Source organism: Gobio gobio (genome assembly GCF_949357685.1).
Source record: "Gobio gobio genome assembly, chromosome: 22".
Taxonomy (NCBI): Eukaryota; Metazoa; Chordata; class Actinopteri; order Cypriniformes; family Gobionidae; genus Gobio; species Gobio gobio.
Genome location: NC_137118.1, coordinates 9,485,258 through 9,507,511, shown reverse-complemented (window position 1 = coordinate 9,507,511; position 22,254 = coordinate 9,485,258). Strand labels below are relative to the sequence as shown.

At 39.4% G+C, this 22,254-nt stretch overlaps 1 protein-coding gene across 1 annotated transcript in view; it reads right to left on the bottom strand.

Moving 5' to 3' along the window:
• LOC307119155 (periostin-like) overlaps positions 1 to 22,254 on the bottom strand; it is a gene marked incomplete at both ends in the record, with an annotated part of 32,518 nt that overhangs the window by 6,550 nt on the left and 3,714 nt on the right. Inside the window, 11 exons of the mRNA XM_079805234.1 lie at positions 178 to 308; positions 392 to 522; positions 621 to 757; positions 996 to 1,144; positions 3,427 to 3,549; positions 3,743 to 3,955; positions 9,811 to 9,952; positions 10,068 to 10,214; positions 11,721 to 11,885; positions 12,120 to 12,277; positions 19,428 to 19,492. Of these exons, the coding sequence (XP_079661360.1) occupies positions 178 to 308; positions 392 to 522; positions 621 to 757; positions 996 to 1,144; positions 3,427 to 3,549; positions 3,743 to 3,955; positions 9,811 to 9,952; positions 10,068 to 10,214; positions 11,721 to 11,885; positions 12,120 to 12,277; positions 19,428 to 19,492 (1,561 nt within the window). The remainder of the gene's footprint in view (positions 1 to 177; positions 309 to 391; positions 523 to 620; positions 758 to 995; positions 1,145 to 3,426; positions 3,550 to 3,742; positions 3,956 to 9,810; positions 9,953 to 10,067; positions 10,215 to 11,720; positions 11,886 to 12,119; positions 12,278 to 19,427; positions 19,493 to 22,254) is intronic.

Sequence of the window (22,254 nt, the reverse complement as noted above, 5' to 3'; positions counted from 1 at the left end):
TCTGGCAGTGACGCGCGATGACCCTACTTTATGCTTCAAAACTTCTCTTCAGAATCCTATGGGTGATGTCACGGACACTACGTCCATATTTTTTTACAGTCTATAGTTTTCACTGATTAAGGTGTTAATCCAATAGATTTGGCTTGTTAGTCGCTAAAATCCTATCAATGTACTCACAAACAGCACTTGAAGGTTGTTGCCCTGTATGGTCTTGAGAAGATTAGTCACTCCACCCTCCAGTCCTCCACTAATAAAGACACCATTGCAAAAATGGTAGAGCAGGATTGCCCTGAGGGCATTGATGTCACCTGGATAAGAGAATAGTCACTGGTCATCTGTGAGGTAACAGACCAAGCAATTGTTGGAGATGTTAGAGGGAAAAATGGTTTACTTTTTAAAAGAACAATGTCTTGCTCTGTTAGAATGGCAAAGGTAACATCGATAGGGGCAAAGAGTGTGTACGATCCCTCTTGCTTCAGGATGTCTGTCAGTCCAGCACTCTCCATCAGAGACAGGAAGATTCTGGAACCATTCAGCCAGTTGATAAATCATTTGTACTTTAAAAATGTGTATATATGAATAAAATAGTAATAATGTTCACATCATGATGATAATCTCACTTGAATCGTCCTTCTTTCAAGAGCAGCTCATAAACGGTCATCTGGGGCGCCTGGATCAGGGACCTCATGAAATGAACGACTCCATCACTGCCTTCTCTGCTGCCTCTGATCATACATGCATTTTCAATACACACAGCCTAATACACACACATGAGGAGAATGAAATCATAGTTGTGCTTTGGACATTTTACAGAGTATTGAGAAACAATATAGTCAGACAAGGAGAAATTTCAGGTCTTACTTGAAGCAAATATGCAAGTGTATAAAGGTTAACAAAGCAATAAAGAGTATAACAAGTGGTTGTAAACACAATAATTGTTTGAAGGTACTCAATCTTTCTCTACGTCTCTTTCTCTTAGACAAAAACCTTCTCACCGTGCGATAAATAAAAACTCGGAGCAGTTTTCCTCCAAGGGTCTCAAGCAGCTGGCCGTTGTAGAGTTCATTCAGAGAGACCTTGAAATCCAGGATGTGGTTTTCCAGAATAATCCTCAGGAGATGCTGATCCATGGACTTTACCTCATCTGAGGAGACATTTGAAGTTATTTTGACATGTTAAAGGGGTGGTAAAACACATTATTTCGAAGGCTTGATTGTGTTTGTGGGGTGCACTGTAACATGTGTTCATGCTTTGTTTTGAAAAAATTGCATTATTTTTCATATATTGGAACTTTATTCTACACTGCTCTGTCCCTCCTTGTAAAAGGTCTGATGGTTTCCGGGTTCTATGAAGCCGGTCCCTCAAAAATACGCAATGGGCTCAGATTGGTTAGCTGGCCCAGTGTGATTCGCGAACCGCCTAGTGCACGTTTGTCGGAAATGTCTCGCCCCTTACCTTTACCGGTAGACTGTGCTTTGGTAGTATAAGAAACAATGGCGTCAATAAAACCATACCAATTTGAGCCTGAATCGGACCAAGACAATTTTAGTGAAGATGATCGAGCAGAACCTGTTCAACCTGTTCAGTCCTCAAGAGTAAAGACTGCGGATCTATAGTGATCACTACTGAATGGCACTGTTACTTTTGTATTTTTAGAACGATTATAGCCAAACATCTGTCGCAAGAACTATTAACCCAAAACGAACACTAAACATTGGCTTTACTAGTAGCCAAATCAAACACAGAACCATGTTTATCATGCCTGTAGAGAAACAATACATAAAAGCTCCAATCAAAGAATAATTTACACTAATGCCAAGTTCGCTGTTTAGATTTTAAAAAAAGTTTGTAACATTAGGTGTTTGTCGTTTAAGTATGAATGAGCATTTAACAAACTGGTTTGCAGAGCCAAACAGCGTTGTCATCTGTGTAATTCCTTGCTACAATGTACAATTAACAATACGAACTATTACAGGAAAACACATCGACGAAAAATAAATTATACTTACAGTTTGTGGCCCGTAAACAGCTTCTGTTTTTAAATCCATATTTCAGGAAAAGCCGTTATGCAAATCCTTCATTGAACTCGCGAAGATTGTGGAAGCTTTCGTCCGCTTTTCGTTTCGTTTTGGCTCGTGTATTGCAAATACAGACAAATATTGTCCATTATGTCACATTTTCCGGTCTTCTCCTCCGACCCCTGTCGGTCTCGAGCTTTGATTTATAATGGGCAGCATATATCTGCTGCAAATGCGACCTGTTCCACTCTGTCTCATACACACATGCATATAACATGTTGTATGTTAAACACACTGCAACGCACCGGGGGTCCCTAGGAAGGCTGAACAAAGTGGACATGCAATCCGGATGAAAATAACAGCGTTTCGTCTGTATTGCGGCAACAACTCTCCAGCCAACTAACTATACCACAACAACGCTTACCCGCAGCGATACAAAATGGCCTCGCCCCCCCTTATTTAATATTCTCAGGGGAGGGGTTTATGTAAATATTGGGGCTGGTGATGTCAGAGACCCTGGAGGAATGTCTGTAGTCCCTACTGGCCGTTTGCTGTGGTCCTTAGAAATTGATTTCTTTAAAAGCAAATATCTCCCTTTGCTTTAAACTTTGAACGTTGTAACTTTGCAGATGTTGTTTATGCTTCAACAACAACATTACACACTTGCTAAAGTTAGAAAAGTGAAATCGTGGTTTACCACCCCTTTAAGGACTGTGCGGTATTCAAAAGTGTAACTATATTAGTTACACTTCTATACGACAAAAATATATAGGCCTATGTGTGTATGTGTCGAGGGCAGCCTTCGCTCCCCACGTGCATCAATGAGCCGTGGCCGCCCATGACCCTGTCGCCGGTTCACCACTGTTCCTTCCTTGGACCGCTTTTGATAGATACTGACACTGCAGACCGGGAACACCCCACAAGAGCTGCAGTTTTGGAGATGCTCTGACCCAGTTTTCAGCCATCACAATTTGGCCCTTGTCAAACTCGCTCAAATCCTTATGCTAGCCAATTTTTCCTGCTTCTAACACATCGACTTTGAGGACAAAATGTTCACTTGCTGCATAACATTATGACCACTCACAGGTGAAGTGAATAACAGGTGCTGTGATGAGATAATCACTGTTATTCACTTCACCTGTCAATGGTCATAATGTTACGCCTGATAACAATAAAAGTTTTGTACAGTATAAAAACCATTACATCTATGGATATTCCTCACAAAGATAGTTAACCAAACGTGTGTGTGCGTATGGGTGTATAGCAACATTCTACATATTTTATGTTAGGTTTACATATTCTACATAGTTTATTCAGGTCTCTTCTATAATACAAAAAAAAAAACATTCACCATTATCTCTACAGAAACGTCCTGTATTTTGCTTACAGAGTCATGAGGTAAACTCACCAGAGAAGGCTCTATTTAGTGGTGCGAAAAGAGTATACTCAGTCTCAGCAGAGAGGCCGAGCTCAGACACCATCTTACCGAAGATGCGCCCAGATTTGCCCAAAAGCTCCATCACCTGCTTGGCTGCAAGACATACAAAAGATACACACTAATCACAACTTCAGATTGAGATTTAGATGTTATGTTAGTGCCAGTAAAGTTGTATATTTTAATATCTGCTAATGTATGACACGTTAGTGTGATTGTTTTGGGTGAGCTATCCTTTTAAGATCAAATAATGTCAGGTTGAACCCAGAAGGCTTGTATAGAGTCTCACCCGAGTCAGGCATGAGCACCTGGCTGATCAAATGAATGACTCCGTTTCTGGTGACAATGTCCTTCTTCAGCACCATCTTGATACCATTGACTGTAAGGCTCTCACCATCACATCCGATCTTAATATTACTGCCCTCAAGAGTCTCGTAGATGGAGCCCGCCATAATGGCCTCAGAGCACTGCACTGAGTTCAGGAGGTGGTACTTTAAAATGGCTTGGAAAAATAACCAGAACGAGAGAGATAAAGAAAGATTAAGTGACAGATTAGTGAAAAATAAAGAGTGTGGTGATCTAATCTGTTGAATTGTCTTCATCATCATAGTCCAGTAAGCTTCGGGCTATAGACCTCCAAAGACAATTAAAAACACAGAAGGTCATGTTGACCACTGGGACATCCGCCCAGTTCTTCCTGTGCGGGGGCAATCTGGTGGAGAGTTGAGGCTCTTACATCAACTGTGAGCTGTGATGTCCCTTTCCCAGCCGCTGAGCTTATTTCCTGCATCTGTTTAAACAGTACATGTATGTGCATTCTGACAACTTTTAAGTGTCTCGCCAAACTAAAATCACCTTCATAAGACACTTAGGCCCTTTTCAAAATGGCCTTCTCTGTATCTACACTTTGCAATATAGGCTACTGTGAAACAGTCTGCTGTGAGGTCAACAAGGGTGGCCAAAAAGGGAAAAATTAGACACTTTTGAGCAGTGGTTTAAAATTCCACTTGACAGCCTCAATAGACTTTTAAAGGGGCCGTAAGATGATTAAAATTCATTTTAAAAAACAAAGCAAACTTTAAAATAAGCTATAACGAAGGCGTAGCTTGATGATGTCTGTATTTTTATAACTTTTATCATGCCGCAGAAAACCGCTTCCGCTTTTTCCGGTCATGCATCATATTAGATACATTATTTGAGTGTGTTGAAAGTTATGTTTTAATGCTTCTCTGTGCGTTCGCTCGGTGGCTACTATGTATGCAAGACATATTAGATCCATATTAGGCATGATAAAACATGGTACTTAGAATTTTTAGAATTTAGAAGGATTTTTAGGATTTAGACTAAGGCCCCAATCAGACAGAACGTGTTTTACAGGTTTGAAAACGCGAAGCGCACCTCACTGCCTTTTTTGGTTGACATTTTTTAATTTAGAAAAAAGCAGTGCGCTGCATTTTTTTTTTATGTTTCTAGGCAACCCCTGAATCAGCTGTGCTGTCAGTCTAATCAAGATAACCGCCACCACAACGGAAGGCCACACCGGGCTCTCCATTCGTTCGATTGGACAATGGGGTAAAAAACATGATGATGTTAGGGCTTTCTGCTCAGAGTTGTTTTTTCTTCAACTTCATGCACTCAGAGCACTCCTTCAAAAACGCGAGGCGCAGCAGGTGGTTAAAACGCTAGGCGCCCGGGGCGCATAAGCAGCGTAAATAAGCAGCATGCATAATGCGCTCTGCCAACAGAATTCAAAAAAGGTGCCTCTTAATGAAAAAACGCGTTCTGTCTGATCGGGGCCGCTATAAAACAATGATTTCGTTTTTTGTCGATGACTGTATCCAAACAGTGGCTCACCTGTCTAATAAAACGGCATTTATATTTAAGCGTCTTTGGTGTTTCCATGGATTCTACAAAATAAAATAAAAATCTAGGGTAAAGCGGGTATTATATCATTGATAGGTGTCCGTGTCCTGGTTCAAATTAGATTGAAACATTCTTGGAAACATTTGGGATAATGCAAGTACACAAATCAACAAAATATTTAACATTGTTCTTGTCACAGAGACAAACTCCGTGATTCGCTCCTCTGACCACCAGAGGGCTGTTTAGAAAGGTATTACATCATGACCTACAATCTGAGCTGGCTTGTCGCGACGAGAGAAGGGATTTGGACCAGTTCATTGAGCTTGCCATTCGGATTGATAATCTTATCTGATCACGAAGGTCAAACACTCATGGCACCCTCCGAGTACCACGAGTGTTTGACCTCCACCCACAGACGAAATAGACGAAACAGAGCCCATGCAAATTAACACCTACCATTTATCCGCTACAGAGAAAGATTGGCGATTGGCTCAGCGCCTATGTTTGTACTGCGGACAACCTGGCCATCTACGAGTTTCCTGTCCTTCAAGGCCAGACCCTGAATCCCAGAAGTCGGTGAGTGTTGCCATAGATGCTCTAAACCCTGACCTGTGTTACTGTACCTATCACTATTACTGCCAATGGTCTTACAATCTCCACTACTGCTCTATTGGACTCAGGGGCAGCTGGAAATGTTATGTCCAAAGAATTCGCTCAACTTAACAATATTGTTCTCACACGATGCTCTTCTTCCCTAACAGTGGAAGCGATAGATGGACGTCCACTGGGCTCTGGACAGGTGTAATTTATCACACAAGAACTGTTGATGCACACTGGTATACTCCATTCAGAAACGGACTACATCACACACACCTGTCATCCTTGGTTTGCCCTGGCTCCGTCGACATAATCCTCATGTCGGAAGAAAGCACTCCTGACCCCAACCTCCCAATCGAGTATGCTGACCTGTCTATAGCCTTCAGTAAGCCCAGAACTTCCAAACTGCCTCCGCACAGGACCTGCGATTGCGCCATCGATCTGCTCCCTGGTTCTACCCCTCCCAAGGGTCGCATATTTCCACTCTCTCTTTTGCTTTTGAACAGCTTAAACAACGGTTTGTCACAGCTCCCATCCTGCGCCATCCTGATCCCGATCTCCCCTTCATCGTTGAGGTAGACGCGTCCAACACAGGTCTGGGTGCCATCCTCTCTCAGAGACAAGGTACACCTCCCAAATTACACCCGTGTGCTTTCTACTCTAGGAAATTGAATGCAGCAGAGAGGAACTATGATGCTGGAGGCAAGGAACTCTCAGCCATGAAGGCAGCTCTCGAGGAGTGGTGCCATTGGTTAGAGGGGTCCACTCACCCTATCACTGTTCTGACTGACCACAAGAACCTAGAGTACTTAAAGACAGCCAAGAGACTTAATCCCAGGCAGGCACGCTGGTCTCTGTACTTCACCCGTTTCAATTTTACGGTCACTTACCGCCCCGGGTCCAAGAACACCAAAGCTGATGCCCTGTCCAGACAACACGAGCCCGACCAATCGCCACAACATCCTGAAACTGTTTTGTCCCCCAGTCTCATTGTCGCTCCTGTCCAGTGGGACATTATGACTGAAATTGAGCAGTCCAACAGTCTCAGTCTCAGGCGGAAGTTCCCAACGATTGCCCACCTGGCAAGATCTTTGTTCCTGAAGCCCTCCGTAACCGGGTCTTAGAGCAGGTCCATTCCCTACCCAGTTCTGGTCACCCCGGCATTACGGCCACCATCTCACTCCTACAAAACTGGTTTTGGTGGCCATCCTTGTCCAGAGATACCACCACGTTTATCCACCGATGCCACACACAGAAGACACCATGGCAGCTGCCAGCCGGCCTACTCCAACCTCTCTCTATCCCACAACGTCCCTGGTCACACATTGCCATTGACTTCATTACCGGTCTGCCAGTTTCCAACGGCCATACCACTATCCTCACCATCGTAGACAGATTCTCCAAGGCCTGTCGCCTCATACCAATATCCCAGCTCCCCACTGCCCTACAGACAGCCGAACACCTTTGCAACCTGGTCTTCCGCTTCTATGGGTTACCAGAAGATATAGTTTCCGACCGAGGCCCCACGTTCACTTCACGAGTCTGGACCTAATTCTTCAAGACACTTGAGGTCAATGTAAGCCTAACATCTGGGTATCACCCTCAGTCCAATGGTCAACCTGAGAGATTAAACCAAGAGATCATCCGTTTCCTGCGATCCTACTGCAACCAGCATCAGAACGATTGGAGTCGCTATCTGATATGGGCTGAGTACGCCCAGAATTCCATACAGAAGCCCTCTACCCCCTTCCAATGCATTCTTGGATTTCAGCCGCCCTTATTTCTTGGTCAGGAGAACCCACTGATGTCCCAGCTGTTAATGACTGGCTATGCAGAAGTGAGGAGACATGGAACCAAGCTCACACTCACCTCCAACGTGCCATTGGTCGACAGAGAAGACAGGCTGATTGTTGCCGCCGCCCCAGCCCTGAGTACAGCCCTGGCCAGTGGGTGTGGTTATCCACAAGGGACTTACGGGCTCTGTCACAGAGACAAACTCCATGATTCCCTCCTCTGACCACCAGAGTATTGACTTTCAATTCCCCTCACTACATTTCCCATCAGCCCCGTACCTGGCACTGATCAGCCGCTCCAGCTGTAGCCTATCCCCTGGCCCATTTAAGCTGACTTTCTCCCTTTCATCACTGCAAAGTTTTGTTTTGCTACGGGGAACATCTCAGAACGTTTTTCCCTGTTTTCTGCCTGCCTGTTGTGACCCCGCTGTGTATTTCGCCTACAACCCTTCTGACTCTCTGCTCTGTTTTGAACTTGTGATTGATAGCTGCCTGCCTTGACCTATTGCCTGTCCATCTACCACGATTGTGCTCTCTCAGTTTGCTGTGTTTGCTGGTGCTTGACCTATGACTGTACGACCACGTTATTATTAAAGCTCGCACATGGATCCCACTTCGAGTGACGAGTCATTATAGTTCTAGTGGTTTTTGGATATTTGAATCCAAAAATCTAACATATTGTTCCTTTAACTGGCTTTATATTTTATTTTTTCATTATATTTTATATTTTAATTGATTCCCTCGACTGTCACCTTTATTAAAAACCATATGAGGGTAAAACACATAAAGGTGTGATTTCTAGACTAAAAAAGTCAAGGAAATTTGTGAAATCTTAAACAGCTATTGGGATTTATTTAATGATGTCAAGCTCTAAAATGTTTTATTGGGTAGAAATTGCTATTTGTGAGTGAATTATAATAATACAAATAAAAAAAACAACTATGTTGTTTTCAAGTTGAGCTCAACCAACTCCAACCTTGGAGAACCTGTGTATCTATGTATGTGCGTAGTATTCTGTGTTACATATCAGTATTTGAAGAGGTACAACGGGCATCAAAGCTAGACTTTATTTTCTTATAACACTTTTCCTTTAATGATAATTTAATCTAAAAGGTCACACAGATTAGATTAGTTGTAAAGAGACCCACTTCTAAACCAATATTTGCTGTCTTTTCTTTGTGAAATTGTGCCATGGGGAAAACAGGCATACTTTTGTCTGTTACAACACTTATATTGTCTGGCCACAAAATACCTAAACCTTTTCACCACAATCCAATTAAGTATTTATTTGAAGGTGATTATTTCATCCTGTGCATGTTCTGTGTGCACATACCCAGCCGTTCAAAAGTTTGGGGTCGGAAAGATTTTTAAATGTTTTTGAAAGAAGTCTCTTCTACTCACCAAGGCTGCATTTATTTGATAATACAGTAAAAACTGTAATATTGTAAAAAATAAAATTTGAAAATACCTAAAAAAATTTATATATATATATATATATATATATATATATATATATTTCTTCCTGTGTCAGCAGCCATTACTCATCAGTGTCACACAATAAAGTAAAAATATTAATACTGTTTTATTACAATTTAGTGTTTTTTATTTGAATGTATTGTATAATGTAATTTATTCCAGTGAATACATGTATCAAAGCTGAATTTTCAGCATCATTACTCCAGTCTTGAGTCACATTATCCTTCAGAAATCATTCTAATATGCTGATTTGAAGAATAATTTCTTATTATTATCAAGACAGTTTTTCAGGATTCTTTGATGAATAGGAAGTTAGAAAGAACAACATTTATTATTTGCAAAAGTCTTTACTGTGACTGTGACCAATTTAATGCAACCTTGCTGAATAAAATAATTAAATTCTTTAAAAAATAATATCTTACTGACCATAAACATTTAAAAGGAAATGGACTTTGTGATAAAGACTTTAAAACCACAGTAGCAGTATTTCTGCTAGTATTAATACTAGCTTTGTTATGCATCAAGACTTCAACCTGAAACCACTTCAAAACAGGAATCCTTACATTTATACTGTCTAAATAATGTTCTGTAGTTGTGGTCTACTAGAAAATATAAGTAAGATGTTTACCTTTAAGTACAATTCTGTCCCTCAAAAGTCTTTCCAGGGTGTTCCTGTTTAGTTTATTAAAGGCCTTGTTGGTTGGAGCAAAAAGTGTGTAGTGTCCGGGCTCGCCCAGTTTGTTCCATAGACCCGAATTCACAGAAACCCTCTATAAAAGAAGTTAAACAAAATGTTTGTCTAAACTTCAAAAATCATTTCAAAAGTTCAGCAAGCCTCCAAGGAGTTTTAATAATATTTGATTACAAAACCATAATAACACATACGTTCAGTGTAGACAGCTCATCATTGTTTTCGAGCACATCCTTTATCGTTTGGCTTGTGGCACTGATGACCCGATCAATGACATGCACAACTCCATTAGTGGCGATCCGGTTGCCGTGAATGATCCGGGCACAGTTCACAGTGACAACCTGTAAAACCATTTAAACAGATCAGTTTAGTGACTTCAATGTTGTCAATGTTGTTTTGGACCCCATTGCTGAAACCTTCTGTAAAATATCTTTTGTTTCACAGAAGAAAGACAGTTATACACGTTTGAAACAACATGATGGCAGGATCTTCAAAGTACATTTCATAACAGTTTTCAATTATTTTAGTTAACTGAAATAAGTCAGAAATAAAATACCAATAATATTCTTTTGTCCACTCAGTGAAAGTCAATGGGGTCCAATCAATGTTTTTTTTGGACCCATTTGAATTGCATTAAATGCACAAAATGGTTGAAATGTTCTTTAACCACTTCAGCTCTGCAGTATATTTAATATTTTTTAGAGAATTAGGTATATCTGAATTTAAAAGATCGTCCTACCATCATACATTGGAGTAAATTGAAAGAAAATCGAATTTTACAGATCTATAACGCTCTATATTGCATATATTGTATTGTATTTATTCACAATTTTATGATAAACACATTTAAAAAGTCATATTTTTATATATTTTTAAATATTTTTTTTTTATTTGAAAATCTGTAATTTTGAACTTGTTTGGTCTATGTCCCTTCAGAAAGTTTCTGTTGATTCCACTAGGTGGCAGTAAAAAGGGAAAAAAGAATCTTCTTGATATCTCCTTCTAAAAAAAAGTAATTGAGATTAATCTGTTCAACAATCTAATAACTCCTACTCATCTGCGCTGATTGAAGCTAAAAGGCCCACTGAAAAGAAGGCCTGCCTCCTCAACTTTGTAAAGGGAGATCTCGGGCTCTGATTGGTCTAGAAGCATGACACAATACGTGATGACGTCACCAACAATCGCAGCTAACAAAGACGATCAAAACAATCGGTCGAATTCAAACCTTATTATCTTCTTCTATGTAACATAACTGCAAAAGTGATTGTGTTATCAAGAAAGCTGAGGTTCTAATATTTTAAACAATACCATATATGTCTAGTTTTGTGCTGCACGACTTCTAGATTTTTTTAATTGATGATGCAATATTGGACCCACCGGTGGGTCGTGTGTGTGTGTGTGTGTGTGTGTGTGTATCTTCTTTTGTTTCACAGCAGAATTTTTTTTTTACAGGTTTGAAACAACATATATGACTATATGATGGCAGGATCTTAAAAGTGCATTTCGCAACAGTTTTGCAATTGTTAGCTAAAACTAAAAACATTTTAAAAATAATTTCCGGTAACTGAAATCAAGCAGAAATAAAACAGGATTACATGAAAAAACGTAAGCTTAAAAAAGAAACAAAAATGAGAAATGTTAAAATAATTGAATTACAAACATTTTATAAAATAAATAAACCTAAAACGGAAATGAATTAGATAAGATAAAAGACTAAACTGTGTACTGAAATGAAAACAAAAAATATAAAAGTTAATTCAAAATATTAATAACAGTATATAAATAAAACAAAAAAAAACATATACAATTTCACACATAGAGTCAATTTAAATAAAAGAGAAACGTACTCCATTAGAGTAGTGATTGATATAGAGGCCTTTTTTGTTATTCATGGACACCAGGGTCATATCATTCTTCAGGTCTTTAGTGAGAAGACGTTTCTTGACCATGTGATAGTGGAGTGCATTGTAAAGCTCAGTGTTTCCCCGGTTGACCATGGCAGCTTTCGATGCCTGCAAATATACAGAAATGGTGTTAAAATGTAGGAGCTTTGCTCTAGGAAAAAAAGTTAGCAGAAAATGACAGCATGATGATGACATATTCCTCTCTTTACTTCTTTTTAGTAAGTTCCATTCAGTGCTCCAAGTATGCTTATTAATAACACATACATTTGATAACTGATTTAAACATAGCATGCAAATACTGCGGCTCAAATGAAGTAGAACATGGCCTGAAATACAACTCACAGGATCTAACTCTTCCCAGGCATCATCACTGGGCGCAAACATTGTGTAAGATCCTGCTCCCTCGAGTTCTTCCCTCAGTTTGGATTGGTTGGTGTATTGCTGGGTGATCCTGGCTTTCACCAGATCCAGGGTGCCGTAAACACTGTCAAAACAGGCCACTGGGTGGCGGAACAAAAGTAACAGGAAATAAGCACAAACGTTCAAGACAAGCTGTCCCAGATAGCATGGTGACATTGATACAATGTTGAGTTTTGATCCAATTGACCTATCTGTAAGCCCCGCCCCTCGAACACAGATGAGCCAATGGCAGTTGAGTATCAGTTGCGCTGGGAGCGGAACTCGGACAACTTTAGGTTTCAGCGCCATAGAGAAACATTGGAGAATCCGAAGCTCTCATCGGTTTGATGTTGTTTATGCTACAAATATTGTAAAACGTCGTGCCTGAGGTACTGTAACAGTGATTCCAGGTTTCCTGAGAGGATTTTCTGTTTGTCATACTCTCATTAAGTTATGATTAAAGTCCCTGCTAACATACAAACCGAAATAACTGTTCTCATGTGATGTAACGGTGTAACGTTAGGTCAAAAACACGAAGGTCTACATTTCAGTGCTTCTCCATATTAAACTGGTTAAATGTTTGGATGTTGTCATCTGCAATCCTGACGACCGTAACATGAGGCTTCTCCCGTTTGCACTGAGATCTGTAAACCATCGCTTCCAAATTAATCTCTCACCATATTTATTTTAAAATCTTTTATATATTTAAGTCCCACTTGAATGCTACTCGACGAGAGGTGGTCCTTCTGTGTCACAGACGTTATGGTGATTTATTGTTTTTTGTTTATTTTTTATTTCTTTTTATATTTTCTGTGAGTTTAGATATGTTTACGGTCTACATTATCTGTCTTACTAAGGAGGACTCTTATTTTGATGGGTATTAGTTTACGGGTAGTAAAAGGGAGAGCTAGAACGCAGTTTATCGGAGTTGTTTTGCAGATACAAAGTTTACCAGTTATTAACCTCACCCCCGAAAAGTCATAAGCTCTGTGTATATGTCTGTTTACTGTTGGTTGTATGAGTGTTTTTGTGTAATTTGCTGTGTATGTTAATGGTAATGCAACGGAGAGAGCAACGTTAATGCGCACTTCTTATGCTTTGTTTGTTCAGCTCTTACGATTATTTTTTGGAGTGAAAAACGATGCAATAAACTTCATAACCCATCAGTAAAGTTTGGCCATCATTCGGACGGGGTCTACGTTACATTCCGTGTCTAAAAACATCTTGTGGTAAGGTTTTCACACTGACAGCTGTCATTGCAACTCCGTTTGTTTGTCCGAAAAATCTATTGTAGTTTGAAATTGGCCACTAATTGGCCACTGATTGGCAAACGCCCATTTTGGTTAAGCATGGCTGCGTTTCACTCCACTTTTAGGCACACACTTGCGAATTTCCCTAAGCACTTTCCCTCGCCATTTTGAAGTTCGTTCCACTTCGTGAAGTGGACGAGGGCAGTTTATATGGACAGACCCTCGCTCCTTCGATTTTGATAGAGGGAGCGAGTCTACTTCATATGTACACTTCAGGCATCTTCATATACCACAATGCACGTTTAATTTACCCCACCACAAACAACTCAATGGTATTTAAATTATTTTTTTAAACATTTAAAACAACCAAAACACACCTATATACATATAGAATGCCGCATTAAACTATTTAAAGGAAAGTAAAAAAAAAAATAATCAATAAATCAACCCCATAGTGGATTCCGAGTGAATGCTTAGGACGTTTCAGTTCAGTCCATTGCAAAGGTTCCGCCAGTAGTGGGCACTCATGCAACGTAAGCAATGAATGATGCACATCCGAATGAACGAGACGGAGGGAAGTTAGCGAGTGAAGGACATAATAAAAAACGAACTGGAACGCAGCACACAGTAGTCTAATTGATGTTTCTTCATTAGAGAGAAAACACAGGTGGATCCTATACAGTTTTGTGTGTTAAACCACCTGACATACATGATTTCTCTTGTACAATTTACCTTATATTATTTCTCTGCTTGTTATTTGCGTTTGATTTGTATTGTTACTAACTGTAATTAGAAAATGTTTTCTACATTTCTTAAAAAATGCATCTTGCTTTAGTAATGTTTACTGGGAAATTTCTGAATAAAGTTCTAACATCATTTCACAGATTTCTTGAAGTGCAAGAGATGTGAACATGAGCAAGAATGTAACACTGCACACAGAGCCCATGTCTTCATCCATTAGTGCTTGCAGAGCACTTTGCTCCTTTACTAATCAGTTAATTATTCATATTCCTGAATCACTATTCAATTTAGGCAATATAACTGATCTCCATTCAGCCTGTTTCCACTGAAACACAAATGATAAAAACATCTTGTGTTTGAGAAAGTGACTGACATGGCTATTTTGTGATATTTAAAGAGATAAAAGGTCTACATAAGGTGAATCTGCTATTTTAAAGGCCCCCTGAAATCAAAATGGACGTTTTTTAGCTTTTAGTATGACTATGTTAGCCTTAAGGTTATGAATAAGCTGGTGTGTTCCAAAACAATGATGAAATTCACATTTAGGAGATATAAGCATTCGAAAATGGATCACAAATTTTGATGACATCATCGCAGACTTCATCTTCTCATCATATCTCCTGTCCAATCAAATGCTCTCTAGAATCTGAAGCGGCCGTCCCCTACCCTATAAATAGACGCTGAAGCAGTGGCTGAAATCGGTCAGCTGTTCACACATTTACTATTTTCTACGTGGTGAATGGCACATAGCGCACTATACATGTGATAGGAAACGATTCAGACAGTGTAAATATGCTTTCAGTTGAGGCGAATGAAGTCTGGTTTCACGTTAGTTTCACGCACCAGCGCACACACACAGTCTAGACCAGAGCCGTTGACTAGAGCAGTGTTTCCCAACCTTTTTTCAGTCATGGCACCCTTTGAAAATGTTCTCCATTTTGTGGCATCCCCTCGCATACGTTACGCTAGGGGTGTAACGGTACAGTTTGCTCACGGTTCGGTTTGTATCACGGTTTTAGGTTCACGGTTTCGGTGCGGTTCAGTATTTGATTTGGTCAGGGAAAAAAGGACTACTGTCAAATAAAAATAAAGAAAATAATAAGAACAAATAATTTAAATACAAGCAGCAGCACAAATAAATACTATTGAGCAAAGATACTAATAAAATAAACTATGCTTTTAGTTTTTTCAGGTATGTCTAACATTAGTTTTCAGGAACAGAAATTGATCAAATGTAAAGTAACATTGCATATTTGACTGTATACATTAAAGATTAATCCTATTAAACTTACAAAAGCTATTCAATCAAGAGCAGTGAGTGATGTCCTTGTCTTTTGTTGTTTGACATTAAACAGACAGCAGTAAAGGCTACTGCCCCTTTAAGACCTAATGCTCGGATATGCGTCGTCTTTCTCAAATATTAAGTTACTTAAGGCATATACAGACTATGTCTGCTAGAATACTCATCAAGATGGACATGTTGACATTCTTTTTGTGTGAGTTTGTCCGTTCAAGAGCGAGACTTGAAAGAGAACTCAATATTTGCGCGCTGTGAGACGTGTGCGCGCTTTCGGATGAGTGCACAGAGACACATTTTCTCACAGCGCGCGTGACTTCTCATTCGCGTCTTCTGACACTACACCCAGGTGATGACGGCGAAAATGACTGGTCATATTCAAACATACGGCAGCACTCGCATGCAAGTTTACAAAGAGAGAATTATTTGAAAAATGTGAAGAAAAAAAAAATTTATTTGATGGACTTTTACATGGCACCCCGGCTCTCGTCAGACGGCACCCTGCCACCCCGGTTGGGAAACACTGGACTAGAGACATGAGAGCGCAGCGCGGATCATATGCATGGGTCGGCGCAGACAACAAAACATATCAGACCCATTTAAATTCTGCACAGAATGCTGTATTTCAAAGCGATATGGAGGAGATTATGATGATAAACGGTTAGCGATTATCATCTTTACCAAACAGAAAAGCTCTAGTCAAACTGTGGTATTAACGAAACGCTATTGGCTGTTTCAAAAAAAGGGGAGGAGCTGCTAACAGCTGGAGCCGTTTCAGGGGAAATTACATCAACACATTGAATAATGCTGCGCGTTTTAAGGCACTTCAGTGGGCCTTTAAAAGGGATAGTTCACCCTGAAATGAAAATTGTCATTTATTCACCCTCAAGTTGTTCCAAACCTGTACAAGTGTCTTTCTTCTGCTTAACACAAAAGAAGATATTTTAATGAATGTTGGTAACCAGACAGTTGATGGCAGCCATTGACATCCATAGTATTTTTTCCTACTATAGAAATCAATGGCTACCGTCAACTGTCATTCATTAAAATTTCTTCTTTTGTGTTCAGCAGAAGAAAGACACTCGTACAGGGTGTAAGAGTAAGTGATGACAGAATTTTCATTTCAGGGTGAATTTTTTGTTGAAAAAACCTAAGCTCTTTTATTCTTCAAGATTAACTTGTTATTTGAATGCTATGTAGTTTCACAGAAAATGAACTGAGATTTATGTAATGGTCTATGGTCATAGCCCAGAGGTGTTTATTCGGCCCTGTCCACACGAACACGGGTATTTTCAAAACCGCAGCTTTTTCTACGCGGTGTTTGTCCACATGCAAATGCAATATCCAGTTCCTGTTTTTTTTAAAAACTCCGGTCAGGGTGAAGATTTTTAGAAACTCTGTTTGCAGCGTTGTGAAGATGGTGAAACCGGAGATTTCGAAGTGTGCGTTCTCTCCTTTGTTTGACGTCAGATTGTGACCCGTTATCTCTTTTGTTTACATGAGTCAAGTCTATGCAATGGCGGACATAGCTTTTAATAACTCTGCTAACAGCGCTTATCACATGTATACAGATACATGCACAGTTATCTCATTGTATTGTAGAACAGAGGTGCCAGAATGCAATAATACAAAATAGTAAGGCAAGTGTATGAAGCTATTATAGTCCACTTGGGCCCTGTCACTGAGTCCAAAGTAAAGGAACTTGTAGAAGGGTTTCACTGAGCCCATGGCATCCCTCAGTGCATCGGTGCCATGGATGGGACCCATGTGGAAATCAGGCAGCCAATCATAGCGTAGAAACTCTGGTTATAAAAATACCCGTGTACGTGTGGACTAGGCCTTCCCCTACTACATGTTTAGCTCAACACACCTGCCTGAAGTTTTCATTGACCCTAATGACCTTGATCCGCTGCTTCAGGTGTGTTTAATTAAGGCTGGAGATAAACTCTGTGGGAAAAATCAGACACCCTTTATTTTGATTTTGAGGCATTAATAGATTTTTAGAAAACTAGAATAAATATACAGAATTTAACGGTACTATAATCTAGGGCTGGGCGATATATTTACTACACAGAGCCGTAGTTCACTGACAAGCTGAGCCATATCGCATTAATTATCGCAGGCGATACATCCGTGATAATTAATGCGATATGGCTCAGCTTGTCAGTGAACTATGGCTCTGTGTAGTAAATGCCGCTCTATCTGAAAGCAGGTGATGGCGATTTACTACTAATCAAGGAACCGGCTTTACTGACGAGATGCGCCTAACAATGTCATGCGATATATTGCCCAGCCCTACTATAATCATAGTTTGAATATTTTGTGTTGAGCAACTTTTTTTAAGTGAATCATATTGTGATTAGTATAGTGATTATTCTTGAATGTGACTGTATTTATGACAATTGAATGGACTTTCAGAGTTCAGAGAACCCAAAGGAAAAGAGGCAGTAGTCTGATGCAAGCCTGATTTTTAAAACCTGAACCGTTGGACCACCTGGGGGGTATTCCAGAAAGCAGGTTGTGTGACATACCCGGGTATGTTTAAGAGTAAGTAAGCGGATAACCTCAACTTTCGGTTCCAAAAACAGAGGTAACTTTCAGGCCATAGCAACTCACTCTCTGAACATAACCTGCTGCAGAGCAGGTTGTGTTCCAGGGTTAGTTTGCTTGAGAGGTATTCAGAGGTGTTTTATATCATTAATATAGTTATTAATATAACCAATTTTTTTTCAGTTATATAATATACAATATTATATATTAATTCTAAAGAATTAGTTTTGTTCAGAGTAGGTTATGCTCCAGGGTTAGTTTGCTTAAGAGTTATTCAGATGCGTGTTATATAATTAATATACAGTATATATATTTAAAAAGGATTGCATACCCACCAAATAGGTGGCGATGTGCACTAAGTAGGTTATGTAAATCGCAATTAAACAAAAGAAGAAGGAGGAAGTAGAATGGCGCGCTGTCTGTTTCCATGGTGAATCATCATTTCGTCACTCTGTTGTAAATTCACCTTGCTTTCTGGAATGGCAACATTGTTTTATGTTGTCATTACATTTCAGTTGCATTTTCAGATTCAACATCAGTGATGTAGAATACTATGGTAGTCAATGGTTGCTCTATCTGCTTTGTTACAAACATTCTTCAAAATGTCTTCCTTTGTGTTCAGCAGAACAAGGAAACTATTTCAGGTTTGGAACAACTTGAGGGTGAGTAAATTATGACATTTTCATTTTTGGGTGAACTATCCCTTTAAATGCGGGTGCAAACGTGATATTGAACTAACATCAGTTCATAATGTTGATTCAATGATATTACAATAGATTTTTTTGTTGAAATCTCAACATTGTTTTAACAGTAACTGAGGGTGCAAAAGTGATGTTGAAAAAATATCACTTTGTAATGTTGGATAAATTTTTATTACCATTGATTTGTGGTTAAAATCTCAGTATTGCTTCAACATTAACTGAGGGTGCAAGAGTGATGCTAAAGCAACATCACTTTGTAACATTATTTCAATGTAATTTGCGTTGACGCATCAACACTGACTCAACATTGTTTCAATGATTGCATGCTATCTGGGGTGGCTCATTAACCTCATGTATAAGTACAGCCAGCTGGGTCTGGGTTTTGTTTAGAGAACAAAAACTAATGTTCTCCTCCACTGAACTCATAGCTAATGAATAACCTCACATTTAATCTAAGCATGACCTTAAACTGAAGTCAAATGTATTGTAATTGTTTGCGCAATCCACAGTTTACCAACAAAAATAACCATATGTATTAACCTTTGACATGTGAATGTTAAGTTATTTGCACTACAGACATGATGGACACCTCAAATCGTGCTGCTTGGGCTTAGCAATCATATAGCAAATTACTAACAACCACTCAGCAAACTCGTAAGAAAATATAAAATACTATGTAAAATTCCTATTGATGGAAAGAATGAAAACAGACCTGCAGGGCACCCACGCTTCCCGTCTAACTTCTTATAACCTGGGCAGCACTCGTATAATATTATCCTGCATAGAATAAGGGGGGGGGGGGGGGGGTGAAGAAAGAGTCATATAATTGAAACAGTATCATAACCATCATATTCAAATGACATTGTTGAGATATGTTTTTGGTAAGCATTTAAAATATTTTATTCTCTACCCAATTTGTTCCTTTGTTATAAAATATTTACTTAATATTCATGGCTACAAATAAGATACACATTTACATCATCCACCATCATTATCTATCTATATTTTTTCAAGTAGTGCAATTCAACAAGCTATTCTGTTTCAAAAAACATTTGGCATTATTTTACTTCCATACTACAGAGGTTAAGTTCCAGGGTCAAATGGTAAATGGACTGCATTTATATAGCACTTTCAACAGACCCATTTTAAACGAAGGCATTGAAAAAAGGATTGCATATCCACCAAATAGGTGGACTAAATAGGTTAAATAAATCGGCATTCAACAAAAGAAGAAGGAGGAAGTAGAATGGCGCACTTCGAATCATCAATTCGTCACTCTGTTGAGAATGTCTTGTGTGTTACCCGGGAACAGCACCAGTCACGATTGCAAAGCCCTGCAAAGAGTGGTGCGCTTATCCGAGCGCATCTCAGGCTCAGCTCTCCCGTCTCTGCAGGACATCTACACCAAACGCTGCAGAAGTAGAGCTACTAAAATCATCAGAGACATTAATCACCCTGCAAACTCTCACTTCACCCTGCTGCCATCTGGTAAGCGCTTCCGTAGCCTGATGGCAAAGACTGAAAGACTCAGGAGGAGTTTCTTCCCCCAGGCCATCAGACTCCTGAACTCAGTCACGTGACTTCACTTCACCCCGCACACGCATAAACATCCAGTTTAAAGATTAACATCCACATACTGCCATTGCACTGCACTTTACTTTCCTATTGTTACTGTGTAACAACCTGTAATAACCTGTTTGCACATCATACTCCTGTTTGCACATTATACTCCATTTGCAATTATACCGATTGTATGCACATCATACTTCTCTATATATAAATATATATATATATTATGTTAACCACTTATTTTTAAGTCTACAGTTTCTCACTTATCATATCCACTTATTTTATATTTTATATTTTTATTTTATTTTTTATTTTTATCTTATTTCCTATTTTTATCTTACTTGATTTATTTATAACTCTACTTATGTTAATACTTTTTATTCTAATTTTATTCTATTTCTATTTTAATTTCCCCTTGTGTTCTTGTAACTGTTATTTGCACTGTCCATGGAGCGGACCTGTTTACATTTCACTGCCAGTTGTATATTGTGTATATAACTGTGTATGTGACAAATAAAACTCTTGAATCTTGAATCTTGAATATATCGGAAATGTCCTACTTCCCACTTTAGAAGTCGTGATGACGAGCTTGTTGCATTCAAGTGCTTTGTTGTCGGAATGAACAGGAATCATGGAGGACACCAGGTTTATTTTTGCCTATTTATTGGGACAATCTTATTAAAACCAACATCATATGTAGTGTCCCATGCACTGCACAACCCTATAAACATTCCAGATAGTCCGCTTTCTGCCGATTCTGTAATTTCAGTCAAATGCAGGCCATTTTCGCTGTGTATCAAACATGCAATATGCTTCAAATGATTACTCGTACATGTAAATATGCACTACATTAATGTCAAGACAAGACGACCTAGCTGTTTTGGGGAAAAAACTAATAAAACCACACCTGCCACAGCAGTAGTTCTCCCCGCCACCATGTTTAAAGTTTATGTCACGGCCATCTCGGGAATTTGGGTATCAAAATTATTTCCGAACTTCCCAGTGGTAAACACGACATCAGAGTAAATTTTAACCTAGGAAACTTGTATTTACGATAATTCCAATAGCACGTGAAGGCAGCATTACTTCTGGACGCGTTTTTGGAACCAGCATACCTCGAGAAAGCAAGGCTTGGGTTAATCAACCGAGAGTTCAAGGTATATGCGACGGTAAGTTAACCTTGCTTTCTGGAATACCCCCCCAGTCCCTAAGGCTTCCATCATAGTCTTATAGAGCCCAGAAACAAGCTTACATCATCCTCTCAGCGAAGATGCAGTAAATTAGTGTGGCATATGAGGAGAAAACAGAGAGAGAAGCCACTGGAGCAACAATAAATAAATATTGTAAATAAACCAACCTGACAACCTGCTTGCACAGAGAGTGTGCTGGGGCCTATTTTTAGGCGCTGCGTAATATCATTGCACTGCTGCACCCATGGTACGACAGCAAAGTTCCTTGATTATTATGCAGGAATGAGAGAATAGTTCCTAGCCATATCGGTCTAGAAAATCACAACTTTTAATTTTCTGTCGGTCTTATGCTGCCTTCACGTGCTATCGGAAATTTGATGATTCCGACTTCTGAAGTCGTGATTACGAGCGCATTGCATTCAAGTTTCAAAATGTGAGGGCGTTCATGTGCAATGTTTACCTAGGAAACTTGTATATTACGATAATTCCGAGAGCACGTGAAGGCAACATTAGAACACGATGTAACTACAGAAGAGTCAAGTTTTAAATAGGAAAAATTTCGATTTAATTTTTGAGTGAGATGCTAACGGTCTAATCAGATTCAATGATCTATGCTAAGCTATGCTAAAAATGCTACCGCCAGACCCAGAGATCGGCTGAATGGATTCGAAAACGGTAAAACTCAACTGTTTAACTCTAGGGGAAAGTTGGAAAATGATTTTCAAAAAAAGTGGCTTGTTCCTGTAAGGATCAAGATCAAGTTATCTGCATCTCTTGCGC